Source organism: Myotis lucifugus, unplaced genomic scaffold, assembly GCF_000147115.1.
Source record: "Myotis lucifugus unplaced genomic scaffold, Myoluc2.0 scaffold_1152, whole genome shotgun sequence".
NCBI lineage: Eukaryota > Metazoa > Chordata > Mammalia > Chiroptera > Vespertilionidae > Myotis > Myotis lucifugus.
Genome location: NW_005872200.1, coordinates 1,108 through 12,467, shown reverse-complemented (window position 1 = coordinate 12,467; position 11,360 = coordinate 1,108). Strand labels below are relative to the sequence as shown.

The 11,360-nt window shown below is 51.6% G+C and overlaps 1 protein-coding gene across 1 annotated transcript; it reads right to left on the bottom strand.

Annotated features, from left to right (window-relative positions):
• Positions 1 to 704: 704 nt before the first annotated feature.
• On the bottom strand, positions 705 to 10,721 carry NIPA2 (non imprinted in Prader-Willi/Angelman syndrome 2). The gene is made up of 6 exons (XM_006107374.3): positions 10,459 to 10,721; positions 8,623 to 8,848; positions 7,180 to 7,236; positions 6,097 to 6,187; positions 4,901 to 5,061; positions 705 to 2,158 (listed from the first exon to the last, which is right to left on the bottom strand). The coding sequence occupies exons 2-6, from the start codon at positions 8,759 to 8,761 to the stop codon at positions 1,515 to 1,517; spliced, it is 1,092 nt and encodes a 363-aa protein (XP_006107436.1). The 5' UTR covers positions 8,762 to 8,848; positions 10,459 to 10,721; the 3' UTR covers positions 705 to 1,514.
• Positions 10,722 to 11,360: the final 639 nt, after the last annotated feature.

The following is an 11,360-nucleotide window of genomic DNA, read 5'->3' as shown; positions in this document are numbered from 1 at the left end:
TAGAAATACTAGGAGAGAAGGGGCCCCTTGGGTCACTAGGTCTCGCCTGGGGCCGGTGACTGTGTCCAGAGAACAGGTTTACCTTTCATCACAGCGCTGAGGAGACGCATCGTGACGAAGGACTGACTCCTCAGCAGGACAGACAGCGTTTCCCTGGCACCAAAAAGGGCAAGAGGAAGCGTAATGAATGCAATTCTAGGTCCTGCAGAGACAAATTAGGTGGAGGAAGGGCTTGGAGCCTGACTGGGTTTTTTTCTACGAACTTAAAACATTCACACACCTCACAAACCTGTCTACAATTTGCACAAACCTCTTGCATCCCCTTAGAAATGACCATCCTCAGAATAACTCGACTTCAAGCCTTGTCCTGCAAAAACGTGTCTTCACACTTTATGCCTTTTCTCATCACAAGCTTACTGAGGAAGAGAGAAATATCCGTGTGACAGATACAATGATCACTCGCCTCTTGCAAGTACCTGGACCAGGGTGACTGGGGATGGGGAGCAGACCTGCAACCCAGGTTGTGCCCTTGACTGAAAATCGAACCCAAGACCCTCCTGTGTGTGGCTGACACTCTAACCACTGACCCACACTGGCCAGGACTTTTTAAAAGAACTCGTGAGCCAAGTACAACGACTGGAAGGAAATCAGATTTTACAAACATTTTCCAGTTTGTTCTATAAACATTCAGACTTAGAAAGAAATTTGTTTCAATTTGTCTTTTTATTATAACATGAACTAGATTTCAAAAATTACCTGTGTCTTCTGACTGTCTTTCCCAGGTTGTGAGAAGATTTAAGGGCAATGACTCATTATGAAAGTATCCTGGAAAGTACCAGAGCGGACGTAACCCAGGTCCGGGTACGGAGGGATCAGAGTAAAACTGCGGGCAGCCGGGCAGAGCAGCGTGTCCTGGCTTTGCACCGGGTGCCACCCAGGACGGCCACCTCTGTGCAGGGACAAGTCCCAGGACAGCAGTGCTCTGTGGGGTGATCTGCTCTCTGTTGTGCCAGCGAGTTATCCTCAGTCACTCAGAGGATTCTCTATCTTAATTTCAAAATTAAGATAATTCCTCAGACAGGAGGCATTTTGTAGGTAAATCACAGGCTATTATCTTTGTTCTTTTTTAAAAATAAAAATGACTTAAGACGGCCAGGGACTGACAAGAATGGCGATGACAAATGTGTACACGTCATACTTTCATCCCCAATGAAAAAAACAAAGCATTTTTATAGACTTAAAACTACCATTAGCGCACTTAGATTTTGGTGAAAGAAAAATTTTAATACCGCTACAATAATACAATGTTAACAAAAATTGGCCAGGTACTGAGGTTATTTTAGTGAGCTACCATCATTTAAATATAAGAAAAGTAATTTCTTGGTCCAAATTAGTGAAACCTTAAAAAAGATTGTCTCTAGAGAACATTATTTGAGAATACCGCTTTTCCCGACACATTCTGAATCTCAAATTCACTTTATAACAACAACGATCAACTTTTGATTCTCGCTTTCTTAAAAAGCTGTCAGGTTTCCATTTCTTCGGGAGACATTCTCCCCAGTGTGCTGTTCAATCCCGCAGGTTAAACTTTCTAAACTTTCTTCGTTATTATTAAGAACTTCGTACATGTTAGTGAGATTGCCGTTCATCGCTTTTTCATCTTTTCGGAAAGACACGGGAAGGCTGGCTAGACTGAAGCTGACGTCTTTGAAGGCGTGCAGCAAGAATATCCCCACGATGATGGTGCAGAAGCCACTCAAGGTGCCGATGATGTCGTCCACAGGCATGTCCTGCCACTCCTTAAAGAGGATAGCCGAGCAGGTCAGCACCGAGGTGGTGAAGAAGACGTAGTAGATGGGGGTGACGAGGGAGGTGTTGAATATGTCCAGGGCCCTGTTCAGGTAGTTGATCTGCGTGCTCACACAGACCACGAGGCTCAGCAGCAGGGCCCAGGCCAGGGGGTGCTGCAGCACAGGCTTGCCAGCGAACAGCTCCTTGATCGCTATGCCCAGGCCCTTCACACAGGAGACGGAAAACGCTCCGATCACAGAGCAGATCGTGATGTACACGAGAATGTTCGTCTGTCCATGGCGGGGTCCCACCACGAAGATTAGTATCAAGGACACAATGACCACAAGTGTTGCGAAGACCACAAAACCTGGAGGAGGCAAAGACAAGTTACATTTATGTCTTTACTAATGTTTGTTTTTTAGAGAGGAAGGGAGAGGGATAGAAACATCAAGGAGAGAGAAACGTCAGCCATTGGCTGCCTGTTGCACGCCCCCTACTGGGGATCGAGCCCACAACCCAGGCACGTGCCCTGACCAGGAATCCAACCAGTGACTTCCTGGTTCAAATGTCGACACTCAATTGCTGAGGCACACAGGCCGGGCGACACAAGGTTTATTTAGCCAAATGTTTAAACACTAAAAGGAAACTTAGAAGCCAAAACAAAATATTAACTCGATAGGAAGGAGAGGGGTGGCCCTACAATAAAAACAGCTTCTTCTGCCCTAGCTGGTGTGGCTCAGTGGACAGAGCGTTGGCCTGTGGACTGAAGGGTCCTGGGTTCGATTCCGGTCAAGGACACATGCCTGGGTTGCAGGCTCGATCCCCAGTGGGGGGCGTGCAGGAGGCAGCCAGTCCATGGTTCTCTCTCATCATACATGTTTCTCTCTCTCGTTCCCTCTCCCTTCCTCTCTGAAATCAATAAAAATATATTTAAAAACAAACAAACAAACAAAAAACCAGCTTCTGCTGCTGCCTCAGCAACAGGCTCATCAAACTTCAGTCAGAAGATGGAACAGATTCCTGCCAACTCTGACCTGGGAGCACCCAGCAGCCCCTGTGGCGCAAGCACCTGGATCCCTTCCTGGGAGTGGATTTCCAGGTGAGAAATGGGTCACTCCTGGGCCTGATGTCTTCCTGACTTCCTGTCTGCTGTGCCTGAGGCAGCCAGGACGGACCTGGTGTCTCCAGCCTCCACTCCAGAGCTAGCAGGTCCCAGGCCCCCATCCTCTGTGCTCAGCCTCCCCCCAGAACTCGCCTCCTCCCGCCTCCTGACTTCACCTTCCTCACAGCCTTCCCGGCCTCTCCTACCTACGTCAGCCTGGTTTCAATTCCTTTGTCGGGCTTTGCAGACCGTCACCATGTCATCCCACCCTCACTCTTGAGCCCGACTTCCCACTCTGCTTTCTATCCCCTCTGCTCCAGTCAGACCTGCTCCCACCCCACAGCTCACACACTCCTGCCCCCTGGGCTTCTTTCGAGGTCTGATTTAAATCTCACTTTTAAAAAAGTGGTTATCTAGTTATTTATTCCCTTTTAGCACCAGAGCCTCTCCCTATTCCCTCCCCTCTAGGCAACACTTATTTTTTTGTACAAAATAAATATTTTTGTACAAAGACAAAACAAAAAAACCACCAACTAACCACCAACTACCCAGCACAATGGATAAAAACTGACCCACATCTAGGCAAATTTCCGGCAGTGGACACCCTAAAAGGTCCTCCAAGTCAAATGACTGATTACATATAAAACAAAGATAAAGGACCAACTGCGTCTGGCTTGTCAGCAACCAAGTGAGGAGACAAGGCAGACGAGAGACGTTTCGATATGAGCGCGGATGCACAAAGTCCGTCTCTTCTGTGCTTCTGGCGCCTCCTGCCAAAGTGGCTCCAGCAGAAGGAGGGGCAAACCCAGGACTCAGGGGACAAGAGGTCCAGGGACCCGGATGCTGATGAAGGAAACCAGGGTGACGCCTGCTGGCAGCCCCGGCAGCAGTGAGCGCGCGGCCAGCAGGCTCTGGGAGAGGCTCCCAAGAGCAGAGACGGCAAGAAGAACTCAGTGTCTGAAATGACCCAGAGACTCAGACCTCTGGGCGAGCATCCCGGACGGATGGACTCACTTTCATAGAAAACGAAGCAGACACCTGAGGTCACTATCTGCTCAGGGAAAACTTAAAACAGGAAGAGCCACACCAAAGGGCCTGGCTGCCAGGGGAGGATGGGGGGAAGCGGTAAGTCTGCACGAGACACAACCTAGTGTGGCCACCACACCATGAGGCACGCACACGTCAGATCACGCTTCGTGCACACGAAACCCATCTAATGTGTATACTGACTCCACTGAAATATGAAAACAAAGAAAAAGTAATCGACATGTTATATGTTAAGCTGAGAATAAAAATTATGTACTGATAATGTAAACAAACCATTGAAGCAAAACCAGACAGACAACAGGTAAGCGATGCAACAGGTAGTGCCTACCACCGAGGAAGTAACCAGCCATGCGGAACCACCTGCCTCTTCGTACACACGTAACTGTTCCTCTAAGCCCTCACCCGAGTCTATTTTTTTTTAAAATATATTTTATTGATTTTTTACAGAGAGGAAGGGAGAGGGATAGAGAGTTAGAAACATCGATGAGAGAGAAACATCGATCAGCTGCCTCCTGCACACCCCCCACCGGGGATGTGCCCGCAACCAAGGTACATGCCCTTGACTGGAATCGAACCCGGGACCCTTTAGTCCGCAGGCCGACGCTCTATCCACTGAGCCAAACCGGTTTCGGCACCGAGTCTATTTTTTCCATTGATTTATTTAGAGTGGAAGGGAGGGTGGAGGTGAGGGCAGGGGAGGGGAGAGAAAGAAACACTGATGCGAGAGACACATCAATTGGTTGCTTCCCACAGGCGCCCTGATCCGGGCCAAAGACTGAACCTGCAACCCAGGTATGTGCCCTTGACCGGGAATTAAACCCTCAACCCCTCCTTGTGCGGGCTGACGCTCTAACCACTGAACACACCAGACAAAGCTTCAAGTTTGGATTAAAATTAAAAAGTAAGTAAATTAAGGAGTAAAAAGGCAGTGAGACTAGTGAAGCTTTTCTTGGTTCTTACCCGGATCCCCAAGCTTGTGTGACATCTCGTTTAACGTCTCGATCTCCTCTTCCTTCGGCGCGTGGATGACCATAACCGTGGAGCCCAGAATGCTCAGCAAGCACCCGATCTTCCCATGAAGATTCAGCCTTTCATTGAGGAAGTATGAGGACAGAATGGCACTGAAATGGGGGAGGGTGGATAAGATTAGAAAAATCGGCTACTTTTCTCATTTTAAAGTATCAGCACAATTCTCATTTTGAATAACTGAACTCAAACTAAAACACTGTGAGTTTACAAAGATTCTGGCTTTCGGCCAAGGGATAGAAAATGTCTTCAACCGTAAAATGGAAGCTTCCAGGGAACACCTGCTTCACCACACACGCAAAACTCACAGTAAGTGGGGCCACGTAAGAACTCGCATCCTATTCAAGAACCTACGTTCAAACCAATGCTTAGTATTTCCTATTCAAGAACCTACGTTCAAACCAATGCTTAGTATTTCCTCAAATTTAATTTGTCCTCACTCACTGAAGCATCCTTAAATACTTTATAGCTAGTTTTATCCAAACATAAAAATACTATATAAACCTATAAATGTAATAATGGTGAAATATACACAAAAATAAGGATCAAAGACATATGCCACATCTTCATATACAGTATATGCACCTACACACACACACACACACACACACACACACACACACACACACACACATATTCTTGTGGGCGCTGCGGGGAGGACACAAATCCCTCTCAATCCACGACGGGAACAGTGACCAGAACGCAGACTTCCATGCGGGGTCAGCTGTCAGACGTGTCTTGGACTCTCCTTCCGGGCAAGCCGGCCAGTCCTCAGAGGCACACTTCCTGCCCATCGGTGACCGTCTGTTGTTGGCACAGAACCCACTCACCGACCACCACCACCGACCAAGCGCACAGGGGTCGGATGATAACTAGTGACAAGTGCAACTTGGAATTATAACAAGTTAAAATCAAAGTAAGACTAGCGCTGGCTCTGAATACAAGCGAGACAAAGCATGAAGCATCTCACCCCACAAATGCACAGCTTGCCGACACACAGAAGAGAACCTTTTCAAGCAAATTACAGCCACTTCGCCAGTCCTCGAGGTTTACGTGTAAGTCACACGGGACCGAGTACTTCCCGGTCTCGCACACGGACTGCTGTTCTACGTGCAGCGCAGTGTCCTTACCTGACGAGGACGCTGAGCGCTCCCAGCGGAGTCACGAGGGTGGCCGGGGCAAAGGCGTACGCGGCGAAGTTGGCCACCTCACCGGCTCCCACTGGAGATGGACAAGAGAGAACTCTCAGATAGGAGCACAAACAGAGAACCCTGCACTCACGCACACATCTGCATGTACTAATGACATGAAGGATTTCTCAGGTCGCTTCCACGGGCTCTTACCACACACCCAGGTTGCAGGTTGGATCCCTGGTCCAGCTGGGGTGTGTGAGGGAGGCAACCCCTCAATGTCTCTCTCTCATAGCGATGTTTTTCTCTCTCTCTCACCCCTCCCTCCTACTCTCTCTAAAGAACAATGGGAAAAATATCCTTGGGTGAGGATTAACAAAAAAATAAAATAAAACTAATAAAAACATGTCCTTGGCTGAGTCTTACAAAATCTATATAATAAAAGCCTAAGCAACTGTTATGGCGGAACGACCAAATGACTGGTCGCTAGGATGCACAATGACCACCAGGGAGCAGACGCTGAACGCAAGAGCTGCCCCCTGCTGGTCAGCCAGAGCCAGGCTCACGGTTGGCGAGTGCAGTGGTGGTGCCAGGAGCCTCTCAGTGCTAAGGAGCAGCGAGCTGAGCGGTAAGGAGCGAGGGGTCCCGCACTGCGAGAGGCGCAGGCTGTGCTGAGGGACACCCACCCAGTGCAAAAATTCCGTGCACTGGGCCTCTAGTATAAATATGTATGTATGTATTTTTTAACATATTTTTATTGATTTCAGAGAGGAAGGGAGAGGGAGAGAGGGATAGAAACATCAATGACAAGAGAGTCATTGATCTGCTGCCTCCTGCACGCCCCCCACTGGGGAGTGAGCCCATAACCTGGAATATGCCCTTGATTGGAATCGAACCCGGGACCGTTCAGTCCGCAAGTCAATGCTCTATCCACTGATCCAAACCAGCTAGGGCTAAATAAATACTTTAAAAAAAACTGTATTTGAAGTTTTAAAATTTGCTAGTAATATGAAACTGTAACTGTATCTGCAAATATTTCAGTATACAACTACAATATTTCCTTGAAACAGTCTCTATACATACTTGAGAGCAGTCCAGCCCACCACAGCCATTCTTTAAGATATGCATGGCCACCTTGACCTGTGAATGAAACAATATTTCATTTTCTTGGAACATTATCAGATTCCTACAAATATATGACAACTATCAGTAATGACAGATTTTATTTCTTTATTTAAAAATATATTTTATTAATTTTTTACAGAGAGGAAGGGAGAGGAATAGAGAGTTAGAAACATCGATGAGAGAGAAACATCAATCAGCTGCCTCCTGCACAACCCCTAGTGGGGATGTGCCTGCAACCAAAGTACATGCCCTTGACCGGAATCGAACCTGGGACCCTTCAGTCTGCAGGCCGATGCTCTATCCACTGAGCCAAACCAGTTAGGGCAGTAATGACAGATTTTAACATCTCATTTGTTAATTAATACTGCTTTGAATAAAGGTTCCATCATTTATAAAGGGATATCTTAGATAACACTTTTAAGATTATACAAGAAAAGGGGATGTGAGGATCATGAATACGTTAAAAATGTTTAGGTTTGTTGAGTGAAGGGATTAAATCAATCCTTATACTTCTTTTCTGGTCTCAACTCAGCTTTAGCAAACAAAGAGAGTGAACCAGTAAAAAGTAGCCCAACTTGTAAAGGGTTCGTCTGCCAGCGGACAAGTCACTTAGGTATGGTCACCCCACATCTGAGTGGTGACCTTGGAGAGAAGGGGCCCTTACTGCCCAGACGTGAAAAGGCCGAGCAGTGCTCAGTCTGGGGCGGCTGTTGCGCTCATCCTGCCTTTTCACCTGACTGACTTGACTTTCATACCAGCGCCCAAAGGTAGGCCACTGTCCATCAGGAAACGTCCCCCAAGTGAAGCTCCGGCCGTGTCTCCCCGGGCGAGCGCCTGCCTGGGGACTGACCAGGAATGAGGAGCACACCCTTCAAGCAGCACAGGCCAATGCTCTCTCCTCTGCCCACCAAGCTCCAGCAGAGACCAAGGTTAGGGCTCCTGCTTCGGGCGAGACTTGGAGATGGCACTGGAGACGGGGGGGGGGGGGGCCATGGCGGTATTTTACTGCCAAAGGAGGTCATCCTGGGGTCAGAACCGGGTTAAGAGCTGCCGCGGAGGCTGAAGGACAGAACGTGACCGGATGTCACACAACCTGGCAACTGTCACGAGTGCCCAGGCCAGTGAGTGGGGTCCTGTCACACCAGGTGTCCCCCAGGGTCTCCTGTCAGAGCCCCTCAGTTCACTGACCGCGGGCTCTTCAACCCAGGGAAGCCCTCTCTCTCGTCAGGAGAAACGCCCAAGTTTAGAAAACTGATGCTTGATTCTCCATGAACGTTTACAACTCCTGCAGTGGGCGGTGCTGCCCACACTCCCCAGGGGGGACGAGGGGGCTCTGCGGGCCCCGCCCTGAGCACACCCACACCCAGCCGCCACCGCAGAGGCCCGGGGGGCACGACCCACCTGCTCTCATGGAGCCTTTGCGGGCCAGGCGCAGAAGGCCTTTCTTCTTCAGAATGAAGCTCCCTCCGATGAAGATGCTGGAGCTCATGGCCAGGCCCAGGCCGATGCAGAAGTCATACTTCCCACGCCCCGGGCTCATGGCGCTTGTGACTGAAGAGGCGCCCAGGAGTCACATGGATCGCAGGACCGAGAGGCGGGTGCTGGAGGCCAGGAGGCGGTTTCCAATCTGCACGAGGCAAAACGAGATCCTCAGGAACCATCAGCACATGCGCCACCAGACGGAGCCCCACTTCCCGTCTCCCAGAGGAGCACCCTGTTCTTCACCACCAGTGGAGAGCCACGCACTCGGTGCTTAGAAGACGGCACCATAATACAGAGCCACGCGAGGCCCGAGGCATGAAATCCTGCGGGAGTTCCTCCCCCGGCGGCCGAACTCGTGGGACCAGAGAGCAGAGTGGGGGGTGCAGTAGTGGGGTCAGGGCTGGGGGGATGGGTGACGGGGCCAAAGTGAACCCTCGGGGGAGGGTTAACAAACAGACAAACCAGAAGAAAGCCACCGTGGCTGACACTAAGGAACAAGGGTGGGCAGGGAACCTTTCTGCAATACAAACACCCTGAACACGCCTGTCATTCTTTCCATCACGGCTGCTGCCCAACAGGAAGGGCCACCGAGACTGGACACCTTCGGGGGGCCCTGTCCCCGGTGACGACGGATCCACATTATTTCCCACCCATTCGATCGTGAGAAGACAGTATCATGACCCCTCATCTCACAGCCAGAGAAGCCAGACCTCCCTGAGGTGAGGGCGCAGGCAGGGGACCCAGGAAAGCCATCCAGCCCCCCTCGGGCCCCACGTGCCAACTGGACTCCACGTCCTCTCTGCCCACACCAGGGTCACACGGCAGAGTCCTCCGTCTGCACCTCAGCTCGGCGTCCCCAGGTTTGAGTTTTCCCACCTCTCATCTGGCTAATTGTGTGTGAGAGGAGGACTTGTCAACACTGCAGAGCCTCACCGAGACCGCCAACCCCAATGGCGCCAGGTTAGCGATACACGAAGACTTTAACTGACATGCAGGTCTCATAGGCTCTTTCGGGAAACAATAAAAAAAGGCTGAAGCGGTAGAGAGGACTCCTCCGCTCACTGCCTCGCAAATAAAACCCTTTATTGCCATTTGAACTTCCAAGCCCTGGCAGACTGGCTGCGGCCTGGAAAGAAGAAAACACAGAACTAGGACAAGAAGCCTGAACAGTTCCGAAGGGCGTTAAAAATCGGGTTCCTGGCCTCCATGAAACAAACCTTTCGTCTCTCATGTTTCCGCTTATTCCTTAAAAAAAGGAAAAAAGGAGGACCTGGGCATATGGTCTATAGAGAATCTCGAGAAACAGAACTCAAAGCAGCTTTAGACAAACTGAAAACGCGAGTGAACAGGTGACGCAGACAAAACTCCGCGTCTCTCGAGTTGTGTGCGGAGCGGGGACGGGGATCCGGCGACTTTAGAACAAACTTCGGCCATTGAAACAGCCTCGTCGCCAACGCGTCAGCCCGCGTCTCCGGCGGCGTCTCCGCAGCAGCGAGAACCCCGGTCCCCCACTCCCCGCCCCGGGCGGCTGCTTCCGGGACCCGAAGGGACGCGCGCCCGCGCCAGGTGTCCGTGCGGCTCACGGCGCCCCGGCCGCGGGGAGATGCCTCGAGGCCGGGTCCGAGGAAAACCCGCTTCCACCCACAACAGGCCGGGCGCGGCGGCCCAGGGCCGACAGGGGCCACGGGGTCCCGGATCCGAGACGGGAAGGCCCGCCCGCACCCGCCTCAAAGGGAAACCGAGTGGCGGCCTCACCCCGCGGGCTGGCCGACCGCGCAGCGGGCTTCCGCTCTGGTCACCGCCGCTCACACCCTCACACAGGCCGAGGGGGCCGACCTCCCCTGCGCTCGCGCGGCCAGCGCCTCCGTCGCCGTCCAGTGGGAAGTGCGAGCATCCGGGGCTGCAGCCGGGCGCGCCGTCTCCTCCATGGGGAGCCCCGAGGGCAAGTAGCCGGGGACAAGCTCCAGTCCCGGCAACCGCCCGGACCGAGGACCGCGCCAAGCGGAAGAGCAGAACCTGGTCGCGGCGGAATGACGTAGGGGCGGCACGCGCAGACTCAGTACAGCGCGGCGAAAGCCCCTCCCGCACCCGCGGGCTGTCATATCGACTTCCGGTTTCTTTACCAGGCCCTGATTAGCGGGCTTGGGGGGAATGGGCGGGCCGAGGGGAGAAGTGTAGCAGGCAATATTTTATAATATAACTACCAAATGATCAAAATCAAAGTACTATGTGCTGCTTACAATGCGAACACCAACGCGGGGTCAGTGTGTGAAACTGCACTTTTTAAGCAGCGACCTTAGGGATCCCTTACGGAAGCCGTCACTCAGCGGGCCAGGGGCAGGGCTATAGCGGGACCCGGAAGACAAGAGTATTTGGGAACGCGAAGAGGCGGGACCAAGTGCTGGGGGCGGGACTATACGGGAGTCCGGATATCCGAGGTGTCGAACAATGCGGATAGGTTGGACCAGGGCTATGGGCGGAACCAAGTACTGGAGGCGGAACTCAAGCAGAGTCCGGATATCCGGGGGTGGAAGACAACGCTGATAGGTTGGACCAGGGCTATGGGCGGGACCTTGTTCTGGAGGCGGGATTAAATCAGAGCCCGGATATCCGGGGTTGTCGGACAACGCCGATAGGCTGGAAAAGTGGGTTGGGCG

What these genes read in the sequence shown, in the direction of transcription:
- NIPA2 (XM_006107374.3), bottom strand. Translation starts at nt 8,761, where the DNA reads ATGAGCCCGGGGCGTGGGAAGTATGACTTCTGCATCGGCCTGGGCCTG. An exon ending in GTGGGCTGGACTGCTCTCAA is followed by an intron (nt 6,188 to 7,179) that starts GTATGTATAGAG and finishes GTCCATCTCCAG; the next exon opens with TGGGAGCCGGTGAGGTGGCC. An exon ending in ACACAAGCTTGGGGATCCGG is followed by an intron (nt 2,159 to 4,900) that starts GTAAGAACCAAG and finishes TGCCTCCTCCAG; the next exon opens with GTTTTGTGGTCTTCGCAACA.